The sequence below is a fragment of the Mixophyes fleayi genome, chromosome 1 (genome assembly GCF_038048845.1).
Source record: "Mixophyes fleayi isolate aMixFle1 chromosome 1, aMixFle1.hap1, whole genome shotgun sequence".
In the NCBI taxonomy this organism is placed as follows: domain Eukaryota; kingdom Metazoa; phylum Chordata; class Amphibia; order Anura; family Limnodynastidae; genus Mixophyes; species Mixophyes fleayi.
The window spans coordinates 261,105,524-261,127,453 of record NC_134402.1 but is presented as its reverse complement, the minus strand read 5'-3'; the positions used below and the strand labels follow the sequence as shown (position 1 = coordinate 261,127,453).

General features: G+C 37.6%; 1 protein-coding gene across 16 annotated transcripts in view; it reads left to right on the top strand.

Moving 5' to 3' along the window:
• The window catches only part of ELAVL2 (ELAV like RNA binding protein 2), a 170,443-nt gene that overhangs the window by 3,568 nt on the left and 144,945 nt on the right, over positions 1-21,930 (top strand). For 14 of the 16 annotated variants that reach the window (XM_075210242.1, XM_075210122.1, XM_075210174.1 and 11 more), the window contains exon 2: positions 20,247-20,337. The exons of the other annotated variants lie outside the window; for them this stretch is intronic. In XM_075210242.1, coding sequence (XP_075066343.1) covers positions 20,266-20,337 — 72 coding nt within the window. In that variant the 5' untranslated portion in view covers positions 20,247-20,265. The remainder of the gene's footprint in view (positions 1-20,246; positions 20,338-21,930) is intronic. 16 annotated transcript variants of the gene reach the window in all.

Below are 21,930 nucleotides of genomic sequence, written 5' to 3'. Positions count from 1 at the left end.
TTTCTGTTGTACAAGAGTTTGTATTGGTTATGGATCACCTAGTTCAGTCAGTTTTCCAGTACTCAGAATGTTCAAGGGACACTGATATAAAAATTGTTTAAATTTAAGCCTTTAATGTTTAAAAACATAGTTTCTAGCTACTTTATGTGAAAACAATTTTCAAGAGCTAGAACTGGCTTTACTTTTACTTGCACCAATTGGGTAGATCACCAAGTACTGTGCTTCATGCATGCACTATACATAATATAAATTAAAGGATCATGCTGTCTTTACCAGGGCTTCTGAATTTTTATTTTATTGTAATTGTTTACCAGGTACTATGCTATGGTGTTAATGTTTCCCACCTATCGCTCAAATCTGTAAATTTTATTCCAGGCTGTAATTTATAAAGCAAAACTGCAAATCCATAAAAAGGACTGTTAAGTATTGTGTTGTAAACTTGATGATCATATATTTAAATGTATACAACAAATTCATTCTTCTGTCCATGTAAGCATGTTAAAATTGAGCAGTTATCAGTGTCTCCCCATCACCTTTTTCCCAGGTGCTCCACCTGGCTGTTTTTACTTGCCACCAGAGTCCTATTGTCCCATAGGAGAAACAATGGTGTATTCTATTACAAGGCACTATGTGAGTACTACAGCTAGCAATGTGTGTTAGACATCTGACCACCAGACTGACGACCACCAGACTGACGCAGGTGTGAGCAATTACCTCCAAAGTGTTTCAATATTATTGCAAAGTATTACAACTGCCCCCACCCAGCTACTTGATGCCACCCGGGTGGCAACATTTTCTCAGGAAAACAGTGGTTATATAGGTTTATTAGTATGGTATGATATGTTGATTTTTAAGTTTTAATGGATTTCTTTCCCTTCATGGCTTTGGGTAGACCATGCTGACTTAGAGTAAAACTGCATTAAATTATTTCTACTGTGGCTGTGTGACAAATCTTGGAGCCTCTGGGGAAAAAAAACAGCTGCAGGGACCAATTCTTGAGGTGGAAAGGATCAGTTGTGTAAAACTTAATGTAATATTTTAAGTTAAAAATGACAAGTGCAAATAGCCTTATTTTGAATAAAATCATTTTCTTAATCAAGAAATCTTGTGTGATCTCTTTATCTGCTGTACTTCAGATTTTCATTTCAATTTGAGTGCGTAGTATTGACTTTCAATTGTGATTTCCAAGCATTTTTCTCCAGTTTGGTTATCATGAAAAAGTTGGTATTTAAAGAAATATAATTATTGCAGCATTCTTAGGCTCATGCACAAATGCATACGTGCTATGTTACATTAATTTTTAGTTACTGATCCGATGTGTTAACTTACATTGCATAGCTGCAGGCTTCTACATTGTTGGTCAGTTTTACAACAGTTAAAGGATAATAAGCTGGTTGCTTGACTGACACCTGTTTTTGTTACCCCCCCCCCCCCCCCCATGTACAGTGGGAAACCATTGATTGCATTGGATAATGTGAGTGTATAAGACATTGGAGGGGTCTATGCATTCTTCATAGTTTCCTCAGGGGACTTCTAACTATTTGACATGCGTGTAAAGTTTTGCAGAGCAGGTAACCCTAGTCCTCTATTATTAATTGGCAGACAAAAGCTGGCCATAATCGGGCCCAGTGCTCAATAAAACTCTGTTGCCAGATCATGACGGTAACTGCATTGGAAAAATTCCTTGTTAGCCGTGCCCTGCATGAATCCGGACACTTGTATTTCTTTGTACACTGCTTTCAAACTGTACTTGGAGAGAGAGAATTTGAATACGCAGCCACAGAGGGATATATTGGTACTAGGAGGGTGATTGAATGATCAGTTCCCATCTGAGTAAATGCACAGTTGGGTGAGGGGTTAATAATTGGTGTGACAGGGTTAATGAAGGTGGTTATGGATTCAGAGTGGAGTTGACTTATGGAAGGGGCTTATGATAGTGAGTTGGTGTTAATGATGCTGGAAGGGAGTGGTTAATTGAGGATGGTGTGGGTTAATGAGGGGTATTAATAATGACTATGTGGATCAGGGAAGTTTTTTATAATAAGGACATGTTCAAATTTGAAGAGCAGAGGATGATTAGCTAGCGTAATGGGATATAAATGGGAATTGAGATGATGATGGGTGAATTGATTTTAGTAGTGAGATGGGAGTATAGGTAATGAACTTGAGGGGGGTACAGAGGAGTGAGATAGAGATTCAGGTGGGGGATATAGAAGTGTTATGATCTTAATCGAAGAGGTGTAATCTGTAAGAGGAGTAAGCTGGGTGTGAAGGCTACATATAGCTTCCACCATGTATTAGTAGATACCATATAAAAATGTTTTTAAAACTTGCCAAGCTACACTTTTGGCTATCTCGGATCCTAAAATATTTGTCAATCCCTGCACAGGCTCATTCTGATAATGGTTTGGATTACTGCCCAATGTAGTGACCAAACCGGATGAGATACAGCCATCTGGTGCAATGAATGAGCAGTTGTATCTCTTCAGGTATCAGTGTTCTGTTCAGTCAATAGATTCTTAGGCTGGGTATGTAGTACAGGTTTTTCACCTGATTATCGGGCCAATCACATGATAAACGACCATTTGGCACGATATCTTAGTGTGTATGCACCAAAGATGAAAGATTAAGTTTCCAAAGCACATCGTATCATTTGATTTTATAAACTGACTAAAAATCTTGTTCAATAATGGAGCAATGTTGTTCTGTTTCTGCAGTGTGTATGCACTCATGACCAGCATTGTAGGCGGATCTCAATAGTTTAGAGTTGCATTCTTTTCAGCCAATGGTTATGATGGATAAAGAGCACTGATCTGAAGGTAAATCTTTTAAAACATGTATAGTTTGTACACCTGAATCTGCATGCTGATTGGGACTTTCAGTCATTGGTAAAATCGTGAATTTCTCCTGACATCAACTCTAGGGACGACTGACGCTTGCTGCTGGCCACACAGCTACCACCTGCTGAAGGAGGTGGTATGTAATGTGTTAATGTAAAGATTTTCTTACATTTGTTACATTTTGAAGTACAGCTTGCCTTTGTCTATTTTTTCAAGTCTATGTAGATATTTTCATTTTTTAAATTCATTATAAAGGGAGAGGTACTAGATGTCTACTGCTGGGTGAAACTTACATGGCATGAAGCATATGTAGAAAATGGAGTGGTAACTTGTTTGCTTTAATCGGTAAGGATTGCACATTGTTCTTTAGGCATCGTTAATCTAGTACTTGGGGATCCTAAAAAAAATAAAAATTGTACTAATTGACATGAGGTGTATGCATGTTCAGTCTTTAAGAAGCTGGTATACTTGGAATGGAAGGAAAATATTGAGTTTTCAACAATCAGTGCTACATAAATGTGTTAACTCAATTCTGTGTGACTTCTTTCTTTTTATATAAATTGGCTTCATAGTGTCATTCCACAGCTAGTCAAGTTAGTGGCTGTGCAGAATGTTTTCTGAGACCCTACTGGAACAGTTTAGTTTGGTCCCTGGCACCCTGACATTTGGGTTCAACAGCTGTGCTTATCAGTGCACTTTTTTGTTTTTAATGAAGTCTAGGGTATTTTATAATGTTTATACAGAATGCTATCTTTAAGTTCCTATATATTCAAAAGACTGCTAAAGAAAAAAATGCCTTTAACCCTTGCAGTGCTAAAGATGAGTGGGACTTGTCCTCAGTATATACACCTCAAAAGCACTGCAGTAGGTAAAATGGGAAACACATACTAGTCCCCAACCAGTATTTATTGCCAGTGGGTGCTGGGAAGAGGCGGAGCTTGAGTATATAATTGCACCAATGCACAATGTCATCAAGCACGGCTTCTACACAGCCACTGCAGAAAATTCTGAAGCCAGGCGATGGCAAAGGAACTGAAAGTGCTTAATCTCCCCCATCCTGACAACCAGACTGTTTCGAGTGGAGTCTAGTCTTTGAAAATGACCCTGAGAAGTTGTCTGTTAATCACCAGACAATAAAGCTAGGTGCACACTATAGCAAATTTCTTCTGTTTGATATCATTAACTATTTTACTAACCACAAATCCCAATCAGCATGCCGTTTCATGTGTACAGTCTATTCAGCAATGGATAACTTCAACAATGGAGAACACAATGTGCAAAGCTTGCCACCTCTGTGCATATGAGGGAGGCAATGAAGGGTTGGACTGACATTGATGTCCACCGCAGTAAGTAAGCACATCAGATTTGCCCCTCAATTTCACAATTTAAATATGGGTTCCCCCCAGCAGAGAATAAAGCAGAGTACACTTTCAGAAAATTACTGCAGATGCAAATTCTGTAATAGTTTTACCCACAACTGAATGTCCTGATGATTGTGCAGATTTATTTGTACACACCTACACAATTTACCTTCAGATCCGTGCTCTTTATCTGTCATAACTGCTGAAGATTGTGACTCTGTAAACTATGGCGATCTGCCTACACTGCTGGTCGTCAGTGCGTACATACTGTACTTCAGAATTTGCCTGGCATTGTTCCATTGCTTATATAGACTTTTAGTCCTGTTGTAAAATTAATGAAACGATGCAATGTGCTTTGGTACTATAAAACATGATCGTGGGAGCATACACACTAATGTAATATCGGACCTAACAGTCTATTGTGTGGTTAGCATGATAATCGGGTGAAAAGCTGGGTGCACACTACAGGGTTAACACCTACACTGCAGTGATAATTAAGAAGCCTAGGGGTGGATTGTGGCTTCAATACACTCGGGTACCCTCATTTGAAAAGGATAATGCATTCCTGCATTTTGTGATTTTAATGAAAGGATCAAAAAAGACTGAAGACTGTCATCATACACTTTAAAATATAATGAATGAGGGGTACTGACAATTTGTTCTACAGAAATGTAGACTATTTATTGCTGTATGACAACGAACTAAAACATCTAATTAAAACCTCAAAAATACTTAATTCTAAAACTGAGGCATCCTTGCTTGTGTGACAATTAGACCTATACTAGTTTTGCAGTCATTGACTCTCCTGACTGGTTTCCAGTGAAGAAGGAAAGCGCATAGCATTAAGCTGAACTCTGAAGCAAATAATTGTTTATTATAAGTACACTATCTTACAAGCCATCTTGTGGGTAAATAAGTACACAATTATAGAACACAACCCTTACCTTCTGACCATTTTTCTTTAATGGGCTAAGGATGTGTTTCAAATTTACAGAAATATGGCAATAATCAACAGGAAGCATAAAGCAATTTCTAATATACTTGATCTTTCCTGATCCTGAAAATGTCACTTAAGTTTAAAATCCACAACATGGTTTTAAGAATCTAGTTGATGCAATTTATATTTTTTGCAGGCTTTTCGCTAGAAACCCTAGGCTCTCTTACTATAAATTAATTTCATGTACATGTAACAGTTCCCAAGCTGTCTTGCATTGTATGGACCCTTGCTGTATAAATCTTCACATGTTTCTCTGTAATCCCTTTCACTTTTCCTTGCTTGGAAAGTAGAAACTATACAATAAAAAATATTTTGAGCAGTCTAGGGGGTTGTTTTGTACTAAAATGGAACTTTGTATTTAGTGAACCTGGGTCCATGGGACCAGCTAGGATGGAAGGTGAGCCCGGGTCATGTAAGTGACTGGGTCACAACTGAAATCAATAGTGCTTTGAATCACAGCTCAAATAGAAATGGAAAAAAACTATATTGCAGGTAGCTGAAGTGACTCTGCATGTAGCTATAAAGAAGAAAAATTCCACTTTTTAAAAATCATTATAAATTGCTTGACCTTGTATCTCAATTGTGATGGTTATCTTTTGTGAAACGCTTAAGTTGTGTACAAACTAGAGGTTTTTCATCCAATTATGCTGATCACATGATAAATGAACACTTGATAAGATTAGTGTATATGCTCCCATGATTGTTTTATCGTACCAAAGCACATCGTAATTTTTAGGAGCTCATTTAGTTTGTCACAATCTTTTCAGCAGATTGTCATAACAGATGAAGAGCACAGATCTGAAGCTAAAACATGTAAGTGTGTGCACATAAATCTGCATAATCATTAGGACTTTGTTATTGATAACTGTTACAGAAATCACATCTGCAGTAAACTTTCTGTAGTGTCCCCTGCTTTACTCTTTGTTGGGGGGGAACCCATGTTGAAATTATGAAATTGAGGAGAGAATCTGAGAGCGCTTACTGCAGTGGAGCTCAGTGTCAGTCTAGCCCTCAACTGCAATCCTGATATTCACTGCTGTGGCAGTCTTTGCACATTGTGGTCTCCATTGTTGAGGGTGTTATCACAAGGAGTTCCCCTGTAGAATGGGTCATCAAAGCCTGTAAAAAGATTGTGTATATTGCAGTCGGAGAATACATTGGCATTACATTCAGTTTTCCTATGTCTATAATTCAACATGTGTCTTCCATTGCTGACTCCTTATTCCTGTATAATTTGTAGGCTCTAATTAGTTTTAGGGATATTGTTTCTTAAGGGACAGCCTTCTTTTTCTACAGAACCCTCTATTCCCAAATAGTGCTGTTATTCTCTGCTGGTACCACCACCATTACTCAATATCAGACAATTCTATTGGGTGCAGAGAATATTCATTGTACTGGTCAAACGTCAGGTAACTTTAAATCTGCTGGTACTGGAGGTGTATAATGAAGCAATACCTAATCAACAGAACTGTTAAACCTAATCAACAGGATTGCAATCCAATCAGTTGCTGTGTTCATTACACACCACCTGAATATGAATGCTAATAAGGCAAATTCATGACTTGTATACTCATTAATTATTGGTGAATAATAGTTGCACATTTTCTGCTATTTAAAGTCATGTTGCATTAACAGACCTGTGACTCCATGGCAGCCATAATAAAGGGGTTAACTTAGTCAGCCGACTAGAAACAGGAGCTAGTTAACACACCTGGAAGGTATTTAATTTGAAACAACCATCCATTCAGTCCCTTCCAGGGTGCGCTCCATGTAAACTGAAATTGGGGCACTAAGCAGGGTGAACTGGAACCCACTCTTAAAATGCACACATTCTAAGTTAGCCCTAACTTGGGGTGATTTTTATTGTTTTTCAGTAAGAAGTGATGGTTAAAAGTTTCTCTGTACTTTCTGAGCCTGTTGTAGGGGAATAAAACAGCAATTCTCATTGTTTGTGTGTTACTACAGATGATTTATTGCCTATACAGGGGTTGAAGTGGCCCAGATTATGTGCAAGTGTGGACCTGGAAGCTAAACAGCCTAGTTTGATTCTTTGGATTCTGACATTTTTCAGCAGTGAATCAGGAGAGATTGGACAAGATCCACAAGTCATTTAATCCTAATATTGTGGAGGTAATCTTATAGCGGATCCATGGCGATAAATGATTCTCTAGTTAACACTTCTCGCCAAAATTGTCTATTTCAGTATCAACAAAAACAATGCAGCATGTCTGTTTCTGGTAGTGATTAAATAGCTTATCGAGAGTGGAAGCACAGGGACAGACACCAACTTAATATTAGCAGACTTAACAGTATCAGGTTAACATTTTCAGAATGATGTTTCAAAGTGGTTTTCAGTACATGATGCAGGGCCTAGTATCTTGGCCAGGACCAAATGTCCACTAGAAGATGGAAGTTTGATAAAAGACCATATGGACAGGAAATGGGAAGTAAGTAGAAGAAATGTCACATTTCCTCTGGTACATTTCTTAAGTTTGGTGTGACTATAGCCTGTTTCCAGGACATTTAGTCTATGGACTGATATGTTTGCAAGTGGATGTAAAAGCCAAAACTAATCATATTTAATTAAAAACCTTGACTTAATCAATAAGATATCTTGTCTGTGCTGCTTCACTGGATACAATTTCTTTCAGCGAGAAGTGTGGCTTTAAGAGTGCTCTGCATCTGTGTGCAGTGGACCCATAAAGACAGAATTGTTAAACCATGCTTTCCTTTGATGGTATTCCTCTCTTTGGTGATCTTGATTTCATGATTCAGAACACTGAATCATGAAATCAACAGAACTACACTTCAAAGTAGAACTGTTTTTTTTTTTGTTTTTTTTGTAACGCCCAGAAAAGCAGTTTCTTCATCAATATGACAGCATTCCTTCCAAACTGCTTTTTTGTCCCTTTAGAGTTAACGAAGGTAGGCCAGGAACAAAGGCCTCCAATAACTGTCTTGACTCTACCTCCACTGAGTTCTGTTAGAGGGGTTGAATAGACACATTTTAAAAAACCTCCCACTAAGTGACCAAGGACATTCACCAAGGTGTACTAGTTCTCATGGTTGCAATCAAGGCAGGTTCAGTGTGGCCTAATCTAGACAACATACTAGTGATGGTGATATCAGAACACCTTAGCCTCAAACAGTACAACTTGGGTTATAGCTTTTTTTGTTTTTTTTTTGTTTTCTTTTTAATAAAGACAGATGAGTCATCAATTCTGCAAAAAGTCAACTTGTGCCATCAGCTGCAGTTCTGGGTAGTGAAGATGCAAACAGCAACGTATATGGTAACTTTACTAGAGGAAAGACTCAAGATTGAAAACTTTGAATACCAGCTTCAGTCACAGGAACTAGTCTCCATAAGAGATTTTTCCTGAGAATGTTCTCCTCCACAATAGGAATTCTTCCATGGGTAAGATTTCATGTGCAAGGTCTCCAACTTGAATCCGTGGGACCACAGTCATGCTGCTTGCATGTTTGATTACATGGTTCAGAGAAGTACTAGTGAGTCTCTCAAATGGTGATGGGATCTGAATTTGAAGAATCAGGGAATTTTCTCCCATAGGACCAGAAAATATACAGTTCTCGCACAAGATTTTTTTTTATCACAAATGTTTGAAAATGGAGACTACATGGCTAGATGCTTAATTTTATACACCTCTGGCAATTGGTCTGATTGAAATAACTCAATTCAATAATTGACAGGTGTGGCCAAATACTTTTGTCCATATAGTGTGTATATATGTCCTTCATTGCAGCTAGGTTATCCTGTATGTATGTTAATCATTGAGTTTCCATTATCCGCCCTGTGGTGATAGGAGGGGATGTTGTATTTTCTTTTGAAGTGGGTGGAGCATTTTTACAGGAAATAATGACTTCTTTATATGTAGATTGTGAAGGTGTCCTCTATCCTAGACGACTGTTTGAAGAGTTTAAAAACTTTGTTAAAATTATACCCAGTCTCCCATTATGAATGTTTATAGTTGGTGATAATAACTGAACATTTCTGTAATACCACCTGTCTATACTTTGTACTGCTGCAATCTTCCAGTGGTAGAATTTGTCTGCTTTGTTTCCTGGCCAACCCCATAGTTGTTCAGTTTGGTAGTTAAAACATACCATTAAACTGAAAACATAAATGGTTTTTTTTATTTTTTTTTATTTTTTTTGGTCATGCTCATTTTTTCAAAAATAACATCTGGCTGTATTTAAATTTCGTGAACATAGACTGTCTCAGTAACCCCTCTCAAAATTTAATCTAATTTTGAAAATAGATTCCTTTTGTGCATCATTCACAGTATGCTGGACATAACACATCAATAGATTTATTCCAGTGACCCCGTTTTACACTTTTGCTAATAATTTATATACATTATTTTAATAAATACAATGCTGCTGTAGTGGTTGACCTGCTAGAGCAGGTGAGATATAGATTTGTTCATCGGTGGTATAATATTATTCCTGCATGTATGAGTGGTACAATAATGGTTAAGGACATATTGTACTCTTGCGCTGGGAGCACAGCCAAGTCATTGCAATATAAGACCTAAGCCACATGAGGAATACTTTGACAGCACAGCTCAACTTTTATATTATTTGACTGCAAATGGTTTTTAGATTTTTGAATGAACAATTAGCAAAGTGTAAGTGGATCAGTATTTCAATGAAATTCTGGAAATCAGAACTCCGAGTTGATGTATTCTTCTTTTTTTTTTTTTTTTATTTAGCAAGTTTGTTTTGCTATACAGGTAGATTTGGACTAGCTTGTTACAGATATCGGCAAACTTTGAGTTAAGAAACAAACAAATAAAGTTTAATATTTTCCTCTGTACACTTTTGAACAAGTGAATTGTGCAGCAAGTAGCACCTTGTGTTTGCAAACAGTGGCAGTGCTTCATTTATAGGTTTAGTTTTCTGTGTTAAATATCCTCTAGATACACAAAGTTTAAAGAAAGCATGTTGCCTCATGCAGCTGCACATAGAATTGCTATCTAATTAAAAAAGTTTACTGTGTATTTAGCATTTCTGTGTTCACCTGTTTACATGCTTGCGTGACATTGGCCATTTTCAAAGTAGCTATGAATGTTTAAGTACTTGCAGGAGTATCCTCTGTTTAGAAATATCTTGTGGCTTCACAAAACTGTCTGCTTTAAGTACATTGAGGTCTATTATGGTCATTTTTGCTTAAAATCCTTACAAAACGTCTTTTTTTTTTTTTAGGGGGAGTAACTGCATTTTAAGTATCCTATTGATTTATATCTATCAGATTGCAATAGAAATCTGTTTTTGTATGCAATAGCAGTCCACATAGGTGGACTGTCATTTTTTGTGATTTAACAAGTTCTGGAGATAAAAGATGGCCACTGAATCCTATGGGGAGAGCATTGCGGTAGAGGGATCTTCATATCCCCCTCACTGCATCTCATCTGCTCTCCCATTCGGTCACTATAACAAAAGTGGCTTTGTGAATCCGTGATCTTAGGTTTTCAGACAGAGCATGCGCAGATCTTGTTTACAACAGTGGTCTGCATCGCGATTGAAGAAACAGAGCGGTGATTAGGTAAGTTGTGGTCGCCGGGACAGGCATTTATTGTCAATGCTGTACCTGCAGGACACTTAATGAGTTCTCGTGATCTTTTATTCCTTGTCATTACAATAAATGAAAGTGATTGTGTCAAATGAACTAGTTAATAATTATGCTCCATTATTGCTGAATGATCACTTGAGCTCAGTGTTGCAGGAAGTTCTGCCAAAAACATCAGCTAATTTAATGTGTAAGGCTTTTGACAACGTCTTGGACTAAGTGTGTTTTTAATGTATTCTCAGAAACTAACAATATATTGCTGTATTAATCATTGATCATTATGCAATTTTCCTTCTACATAACTTTTCAATAGATAATACAAGGTGTGTCTGCAAATCTGTTAAGAAACTTGCTGATGTATATTGATTTCTCTCCGTTCTGCCAAGTCAGGCTTTCTATGCTAAAGTGGCTGCATCTAGAGTATATCACAGAAAATGTCGTAACATCTACGCATTACATTTGATATTAAAACTTGAAACTATAACATTTCTTAAAATATTACTGAATAAGTTTTCTGCAGAAAAACATTCTAACTATCATCCCTGCACTGTCAAGATAGAGGGGCATATATTTGTAGTACCTTGCCCTCAACTTTATAATAATAATGTAGTGCCCTGCAAATGAAGAATGCCTTTAAACCTTAAAATGCATAGTTTGAGTGCATATGGAAAGGAAAATAAAACAAAGTGGTGAAATATAAAATGTTAACTGTTTATACATGATGAATAAATTTATATATTTTATAGAATTTATATTTTGTTTGGTTTATGCTTTTTAAACTTATTACTGTCCTTTTAAAGCAAGTTAAAGGTGGCTCATACATCCAGCTGACGCGGGGCAAATAACCTACAAGTGGATGTAAAAGGGGTTCTTTTCACTCCAGCTCAGTGTTCGCAGTTTGTTTAGATTTGACACCAAAATATTGATCACTATGAAAAAAAAGCACAAAGATAAATAGAATGCAGCAGAAACATAAAAACTGTGTATACACATAGTCTATAACAGGGATTGGCAACCTTTTTCTATCAGAGTGCCGGCTAAAATCTAGTGAAGCCCAGGTGTGCCAGTTGGGTGTGTGAGAGATATATATATATATATATATATATATATATCTACATGGCTGCCTAGAGAAATTCATGGCCCCAGTACAGCAACTTCATGTGTCCCCCCCCCTTATAGTCAAGTAGCCCCCTCTCCAGCACACCTTCTTACCTTATTCTCCACTGCACAGCATGGGAAGATATCCAGCAGCCCGCCGAGTACCATGTGACCACTGCTGTCACATGACCTTTAAAATTATTTTCAAAAATAGGTCTCCAGTGGGGACTCGGGCCACCAAGCAGGCCCGGGCAATTTGTAGCCGCCCCCTCCCCTCTCGGCTATATATATATATATATATATGTGTCTCATTCTATGAGGTTAATATCATATTAACAGTAAGGGACCAGCAAAAAAAGTTATGCTGCACTGTAGTGCCCCAGTTCGCATCATACCTCATAATTGTGTCCCCAATTCATCTTATGCCTCATAGTTGCCGCCAGAAACTCATAGCATGCCACAGTTGCCCCCACAAATACAAAGTACCGTATATACTCTAGTATAAGTCGACCCGAATATAAACCGAGGCACCTAATTTTACCTAAAAAACTGTGAAAACTTATTGACTCGAGTATAAGCCTAGGGTGGGAAATGCAGCAGCTACTGGTAAACAGGAGACATATGTAAGTGATGGAGGGGAACTAATATCTTACAGGTTCTGGTGGATCCAGCAGGACATGGCAGATAGGTTGGGAAAATTGGAGTCTAAGATCTCCCTGAATATGTTAACTAAACTAACATTTTAGTTCCTGTTTTTAGCAACCATTGCTACCAGCGCCTGAAATATAAAAAAATAAGCAAATTGATGCTGTAGTGATTAAAACCTCTCTGTCATTGAATGCTGATTGGTTGTGGCGGGCTACTAAAGTTGCTGCACCTTACCAGAATCATGGAGTTTTCCTCCCCCGGGGTCTCCTCCACTGCGCTGTTGGGATCGCTAGATTTTTATAATGAGTGTCCACAATTAAGGGGCCAATGTGCAAATAGGCTGCAAGTCAATGCCCCAGTTCCATGTCTCCTCATTGCGCCAGTTAATGCCAATTACATTTGATACTATTGTTGCTGAGACCTCAAAGGTCATCAGCTTGAAGCAGTGCAATAAGTGATCAGGAGGAGGAGTTCAGCCTTTTACTTACCTCCGCAGTGGAACGCATGTGCGTTCCACAGACAGGAAGTTCGGCATTTGGAACGCAATGCATGCGCAGAAGCTCCGTTTCGGCCATCATCGGCTGCTTTACTGAAGCAGCTTCAGTGTCGGCGTGCCAGACAAAAGTGGTCTGGTTGCCGACCCCTGGTCTTTAAGCTGGTCTGGTGCAAATGAAACAATACAAACCTTCCAGTCTTGGGGATTTATTTAAGGTAACTACTAGATTTGAATTTATCCTTTCATGTATTGAAAGAGCCTTCATGCCTATATTTCAGTGATTGTTTCAATAACCCTCCCCCCCAACTTTTCACTAGATAGTCCAGCTTTTGGGTGATAGCCAGACCAGTAAAGTAGTCTAACATGTGGCTTTTTGTTTATTCTATGGTGTATTGAAAGGTTATATTAGTACTAAGCAACTCTTTGGGGCATATTCAGTTAGCTTTTGGGATCGTGGCCTTGCGCAGATAAAGTGCAATCACAGTACTGCCACATTGCAGATTTCCCTTTAGTGTGCAAAGGGAAATCTGCAGTATCGGAAAGGAGTTGGGTGTGTGTAGCTGCGATCCCAAAAAATAGTGGAATATGCTTGACTGTAAATTAAGGGCCTTCTATGTGTATTGGAAATGCCTTAATCCCCATTTTAAACTTTATCTTTTGCCTTCCCGGTTGTGAATTTAGTGACCATTTAGGAGTAGTTCTTTATTTTCAATTGCTCTGACTGTGCTGATGAGGTTGCTGTTTGCATTTGTATGGGTTTTGTCTTTTATAAAAGACTTAATAGTTTTCAAATAATTTTTTTTTTTTTTTTTTTGCATATAGTGTAAGATCTGTTGCATACAAGGAATTTTCATTTAATTTGAGTACGCTACTAAAAAGTTGGTCTCTACTATCCCTGCTACACCTGATGTACACAGCTTAATTTAGTGCTAGAATCTGTTCAGCTGTACAGTTGTGCTAATAAGCACTTGCAAGGCTGACCGTGTAAGATGTCTGCCTCCCTGCAACTTTGTAAACTCGAAGGGCAGCAGATAGTGGACTGCAACTCTGCAGTTTGTATAGTAACTTCAGACACTATTTTCATGACTCAAATTGAAGCATATTGTAGTGTTGCATTTTCTAGGACAAATTCCCTACTTGCTCACCTTGTAGAAAATTGTGTTCTAACTCTGGGACATCAAAGACAACCTCCCTAAAAAAAGGGTTGTCATTCTTTAACATTGTTTGGTTTAATGGGTTTGGTACCCATTGTTGCCTATTTCGTGATTTACAAATTAGGTATGTACGTTTTAACTGACAGACATGGTGTCCACCACTGAACAAAACTGATCCTTTCATTTAAAGCGATCATGGATCATTGTGGTTAATGCATCTTTACACTCTTGCACCTAAAATGCAGCATGTATTATTTTTGGTGCATGGTTCAAGTCAGGGTATAGACTCTAGATCTATTTAATGAAGTGTTTTAGTAGTGTCACTTTAGTGGCTCAATGGGGCATATTCAATTTTTTTTTTTGAAAAACTATTACCGTTAATACTGTAATAGTTAGCTGGATTTCAGCTCTCGGCTCAGGGAGCTGCGAGCTGAAATCCAGGGAGAAAATTACCGTATTAACGGTCTTTCCGCGCACGATTACCACAATAGCGGTAATCGTGCGCGGACCGCGAGATTTTCGGCGTTTCCGCCGAGAATGGAATATGCCCCAATCTGTCTGATTTTCCAAGGTTTTGTTAAACTTTACTGACTTTCAGAGTGCCAATGGCATTTTATTTTATAGGAAGGTGAGGAGATCTGTGAATCCAATTATGCAGTATTAAGCATTAGAGGACCCGTTGCCTCATAAGCAATATATAAGTGAAACCACTCGGCAATTAATCAGCGGTGTGAAAATCTTGCGAATGGGAAAGGTTATAATCGGTCAGTGAACATGCTTTAAATCATGCAACAAAGAGTAGAACTTTATTGGTGCAGCTTGCAGAGTTTGATAACTAGGTTTGGCTGCATTTTGAAGATAAGTATACTGCTATAATTTATCCCATTTGAAAAAGCGATTTGGCAAAAAATCATAAGTTTATATATGCCACAGTTATTACCAGTAAAAAAAATATTCAGATTTTGGATATTATGTGATTAGTGTTTCTAGGAATAGAAACATTGAATAGTAAACATACACTATGTATGTATTTAAAATGCAGACTCTCTGTAAAGTGTTAAGCCTATAATATGTGACACACTGATCAATTGTGTGGAAAGTAAAAATCTATAGAAGTTGATGTTGCACATACATGTGCAAAAATAAAGCAATCTGTCCGCAGCGAATGAACCTTGAGTTCACACATGAAACACGCTTGAATTAGATGTCATACGGATTTATTTCCCCACTATAAGAAGGGATTAATAAAGTATGAATCGTATGTAAAAATAAAACCTATGCAATTGATGCACAAACTGATTAAACTTTTTAGACTAAAACTGGGAAATACTGTAAGTGTGCTCATGTAACCATTACAACCTGGCTTGATACCTCATACCCTGGAATCTAAGGCTTTCAGCTGCCTGTAATAAATCCTGAATCGGATATCATATTCGGTCATTCTCTTGGTACAAGGACACAATTTGAAGCAACAAATTTGCTTCCAGAAATATGATTAAAGTATTGGATTTGCATAAAATTTTCTTAAACATTTTGAGGATAAAATAAGGGAAATCTCACTTATTTGAAAACCTATTTTTTTTTTCCCCCTTCACTTCATGGTGGCAGCCTTAACGATGAGTTTGCTTTGGTTTTGTTTAACCCCTAAGAGAGTGTACAAGCCAGTTCTTCCCCTTCCTGTGCAGCGGCTCATTTCCCCTACTCATGTCCCGTCTATAATGGTAACAGCCGGGGCGTCACTTCCTGTTTTTGTTCCTGGCCGTCACCATGGCAACGGCCAGGACGCTCAGCCTGACAGTGCTGTGATTCAGCATTAGACACAGCTGGGTGCATGCAGATGTTTCTTTATTAACAGCCTCAAGTGGCTGATTTAACCTCATGTGCCTTCCCTTTTCTGATTGGGTGCTCTAGGTATTTAAGGCAGGAAGTTCTTAGCTGGTTATAGCGTTCACAGCCTGTGTTCTTTTGCGGACCTGCTGTTTGTCTTCTGACTTTTTGATTGATCTTTATTATGACCCCTGCATGAATTTTGGACCTTGCCTGTAGTCCCAACCTTTGCCTGAATATTAGGCTTCACTATTTCGCTTGTGGTCCTGACTTGCCTGCTCGTTGCCAGCCCTGACCCTTTGGCCTGACCCTGACTACTCCGTCTGCTCCATACCCCTGACCTCAGCATGCTACTGACCACACACTCCATTCTTGGCTTCTGCCTTCTGTTTAAGCTGCGCTACGGCCACCATAGATAAACCAAGCTTAAGACCTGGTGGCATCCAAGTACTTGTGAGCACATTAATTATTTTTTCTATGGGAAAGGTGGCTGATAAAGGTGAAGACCTTGATACTATCTGTTCTAAAGGTTCATCTTGGTAGCTGTTAGCTTTAACACTTCCTCATTGTATATGTCTCTAAGCTAGATAGGTCAATTAGAGAAGTTTGTTTTATTCTGTAGTGTAGGGCTCCCAGCAACTTATCACTGAGGTAGGGTTGGCAACCTGGAAACTTCTGCGCATTTACATTTGGGTGTTGGTTGTGCACAGAGGATTTTTGAAAATCGCACCTATGCAAGCTGGAAGTGACTTGCATGCCTGTATGTGCTGCATGATTAAAGCGTACAGGAAGTAGCAACATAAACTCGGGACTGCTACAAAGTGTTTTCTCTTAAGGTGAATGATGCTGTAAATCCAGAGTACTGCAGCCTCGTGTTGGTCTGTAAGATGTAGCCTGAGCCCAATCCCAAAACTGTTAACACAAACTTTCACATAAGCCCCCAGGTTAAGGGTGTTTCATGTTATGGATTGATTCTTGGTTAGTAATAGTGTTTCTATGTAAAGCAGTATAGTAGAGCCTGTGGAAAGCAAAAAAGAGAAAAAAAGCCGGATTTGTGCAGCTTGTAATGAAGCCTTTATAACAGAATCTGAAGGAGTGTTCTCAGCCACCAGAGAAATTTAGAGAATGGATTGCATGGTTAAAAGTAATTGGTAACTAAAGATTTGTATACAATGCAAGGAGTTAGAATGTCTGTCATCTATACCTATGCTTGCTAGATATTTGGTTTTCTGTCTGTGTGATTTTCCAGGTATTTTATAACGTTCTTCCAGTGATGAATCAAGAGAAATGAAAGAAACCCCCTTTTTTTTTTAATCTGAATAATTCTGGAAACATTACTTCTGCAGCTCATGCTCTGTGCATCAAGTGGTGAGTCCATTTTATTAAGAATAAACTGGAGAAATGTCAGTCTAATCTTAAAATAATTAGGAGATGAATAAACTCAAAAGTAGACACTGCTATAGCTAGTATGTCTTGTAGAAAAACTGTTCCATTAGAAGATGGTGATCCTTTAAAGAAATCTTTTGGACAGGACAGCAGAAATTTATTTAAAGAAAATTCATGTTTCAACTGGAACTACATTAGTCAGGAGAGGTTATAGCTTCAGTAGACAGGGCTTTAATGTTTTCAATACAGATAACAAGGAAAAGGTAGTCTAGTGAAAAGTGTTTTAAAATGATGCAAATAGGCATTGAATTTCTATGTGAGGCATCCTGAGACACTATTTTTCTGCAAGAGCTATGGCATCTGCAGCAGTAGCAAGGAGAGCCATATGATTGGACTTGGACAAAAGTTAAAATAGCTATTTTTACATTTGATGGTGGTTTTGGAGAGAAATTGGTACTCAAATTATATAGTGCAAAATTGTACAGATTGATACAAGATCCTAGAGCCCAGAGCAAATAGGTATTGGAGTTATAGGTCAGCATGGCAATATAAAAAATATTTATACTGTAGTCCTGGCCAGTACTTTGTCATTCAGACCCAAAAAAAGCAAAGCAATTTGGATAACAACAATGACTATTGTCAGGAGCAGTAACAAATAACATCTGTAAGGGGGGCAGGTTTTCGCATTTTCTAGAAGTGTTGACACTCTTTCAGATCAGTGGGTGTTGGACATTGTAAATCATTATTCCAATGGAAATTTCTTTGTCTGGTCCAAAACGCCCAAGCAAGATAGAGGTAATAGGGTTAAATGAAAGTCTGCAAGATCTAATGAGAAGATAAGTTGTCCCAGATCAGGAATGCAAGGATTTTATTTCAGACTATTCCTTGAAGGAAAGCTTCTGGGGCCTCCAGCACAATTTTGTATTAGAGAAGACAACCTTGTACATGCAAACCATTTTTTAGTTACATGGGCAAGTTAACATGTGAGCTCTCCAACTAGAAGAAAAACTTTTAGATATCACAAAGATATCTCTCAACTGGTGGAGAAGCCCAAACTTAATGACGAATGTCACTGATCAACAGGATGAGAAGCACATTTTCAGGAAAAAGCACCAGGTGCATAGTCACATAATGAAAAGAAGTTGCATATACACATTTTGGAAACAAGAATCAAAGATTTCCCACCATCAAGTACAAATCAAAGTGTATTCAGACAACTTTTCTTCCAAAAGTTGTATCTACATTCAACATTAATCAAGAAGTAGTGCTAAAAACTGCTTCCTGCAGATCTGGTCAGAGCCATTTCTATTTTCTTGTCTAGAATTACAGGAGTTTAGTTACACTGAACTAGTGTTTCCGCTACCTGCAGGCCACCAGAAAGGAGATGCTCCCTCTAAACAAGCTATGTCCAGATGAGTATATCTAAAAATTTTACTTTTTCTTTCGTTACTTTCCACAAGTGCACTCGGAATTAATTGTCTTTCTCTGCCTTTGTCTCACGGTAATTGAAGTAGCTTCTGCATCAGTCTTATGTTAAAAATTTTGCTATATTGACAGCACCTCTATTGGTTCGGATAATAAATACTGGTTTGTGCGGCTGTATATCTTAGTTTTTTTATTTTAGTTCTACATTATAGAAATCTATGCTATAGCGATTTGGTAGGAAAAAGAGCAAAATTATTAAAATTAAGACAAACATGTATACGTTTAGATCTGGGATTCTGCCCTTTTGGCCAGAAGATTTTATTTAGTCCTAAGAATGAGAAGTTCATAAGTTTTTCAGAAAAGAAAATTTTGTGGCTTTAGACTTGTCTTCACAAACAAATGTATTGTCTTATTTTTCACTATATAGTAAGAAAACACATTTAGTATTGTTTAGTTTAACCCTCTCCATCAGATCTGAGTTATTAACAATTCTGTCCAGCTTTATTAATTTCAGTGGTCTACATTTTAATGAGCGTTCTACATGACACACCGATTCCCCATTGACATGAATGGGTGCAAAATACACACAATGCTAGTGTAACCACTCTTGTTAACCTGCAGTGAATATATATGTATTGCACTCTCGTAGCGATTAATTTAAAATTTCAGTACAGCGACATGCTTTGAACATACTGAAATGGAGCAAGCTATGTCCAAAAGAGGCATTGCAAATGCACTTAGTCACAAGTAGTAATGGAAAAGGACTCGTAGTGGATGATGCAGTTAACTGCGAGGTTCTGTGGTAAGCACTGCACCTTATGTTTTCGTGTGATGTGTAGGTACTTTTTGCTTATTTTGGCCTGCACCCCATAGGGGAAAGAGCAAATATGAGGAATGTCATTATCATGTGTGCAGGAACATCATGCCTGAGACTATTATGGAATCTCATGACTAATCAAATCGCCCTCATAGAATGGGTTTCATATTCACATGTGGTTGCATGCTTCGCCCTTGCATTACAAATGCAAGTCAGGCACAGTGTTTAAATGCCAATGGATGAAGCAACCATCTAGATTTTCTACTTCACATTTGAAAACACATAATTTTTTTTAACAAAATTTAGCCAAAAGAGAATTGGCTATAAATGGTTTTACTTAGAGCACTTTTTGAAATCTGCTTTACCATTTGAGATGATCTTTTCTCAAGTGACCTATGGTCTTGTAAGTGACAGATTGGTACAACAAAAAAGCCCAATTAGAAATTGTGACAAAGTTTATTTGGGTACAAGATTAAAATTTAACATGAACTTTTGAGGAGCTTGTGGCAATAGTATCTGGTTCAAAAAGGCCTTGAAAGGATGACTGTAATACTATATTTGCATTTTCTTACTAATCTAACATGCGGTACTTTTTGTGTCCATATTGCAGACGGCAACTCCAAACTAACATGGCAGTCAGACTGTGTGATGTGGCTTCTCTGCTTAGAAGTGGTTCGTGGGCAGCAGAGCCTTGGACTGGGGTCTGTGGGACTTTTCTTAAATATATATATTTATAGGCTTTTAATATATTAGTGTAATGAGGCCATACCAAAACCATAAATCTACACTTCATGTAAGACTACCATGCAGCGAACAACTGAATATTCCTGAGTTTATGGTTCCCATAATTTTAGAACTTCTCAACCTTTTTTAAAAAGTTATGGTTAGTGTTCGCAAATGAATCCTAAGGTGTATTTGTTTTATATGAAGCAACACCTTAATGTGTGTACATGATATTGACACGCGTTCATTTAAATGTTTTAAAATACTTTCTTTGTTTTACATTTATTTAATATTTCATGGTGGTTTGAATTGTATTTAACAGACTGCAGTAGATTGTGAACATACTAGAGGTACTCATTGGGTACACTAACCACAGGTTGAGAACCTAGTTAAAGGTGCTCAATACCAGTCTTCAACTACCAACAGGTCATGTTTTCAGTATTTCTGTCTGTAGAAACAGGTCTGATTATTGACCCAGGAAAATAGATGAACTCACCTATGTATAATGAAATACTGAATACATGAACTATTGGAAACTCTTGAGGACTGAATAGGGGCACCTCTGACCTAGGCCCAAAATTGATTTATTAGGCAGTCGTGACCAGATGCAGGATCAAAAAAGAGTCTTGGTACATTTTTTTTTTTATTGAGATTTGTAATGTTTTGGTATGGTCTCAGACCATTTGGCACTTAAAATGTATTTTAGTTTGTTACTACATTATACTAAAATGCATTTCTCCTAAGTAGAAAGTGTGCCTCATGCACAGAGCTGTAAAGTAGATCTGAAAATACATTAAAGATGGGTTTTTTTTGGCCATACTGTGTGAACAGTTTTGTTGATCCTATCAGAGGAATATTCATTACTTTGTTAAACTTCAACACAAGTATCATTTTATTCAGAGCAGATGGTCTTCTAGCTGAACAGTGCTATTATTTCAGTGCACATGGACTTGTGCAGCTGTTCACTTGAATGTTGGCTTAAAATATAATTTGTACCACCTGACAATGAAAATACATTATTAAGCAAAACATTTATTTGTAGACTAGCAAGTATCAGTATAGTGACATGGATTTCCACATAGCATGTGTTTTGCCAACAGACCAGGTGCTGCCAGCAATTAAAGGCAAAAAAACTGAAATTGTATTACACACCTGTCTCGATGGAAATTGTTTAAACCATGCTTGTTTTAAATGTCTTTGTATAATGGATGTGTTGGTTGCTGAAAGTATTAATGCACTTTTTCATATTAAAGTATAGTGAGTCAAAACAAAACACTTCCTGAAAATTGTAATGACATTGAGGAACATTGGTTGGTCTCGATTAAGAATTTAGTTAAGACAACATTTCATGTCGTTTTTTTTTTTTTAAATCCATTGTTTAAACTATTTTTGTTTTCTTAATATTGAGTTTACATGTTCTAATTGGGCATTGTTTTGTGAAGTTTTCATGAAGGTTTTGCACTAAGTAAGAGTGATTTTAGACATTTTGTGACATGCTAAGTAGTAGGCAGAAAAACAGGTTTTAAGTTGTATTATATTTTCTCATGGTAATCTAAGCCAAAATCCCAACA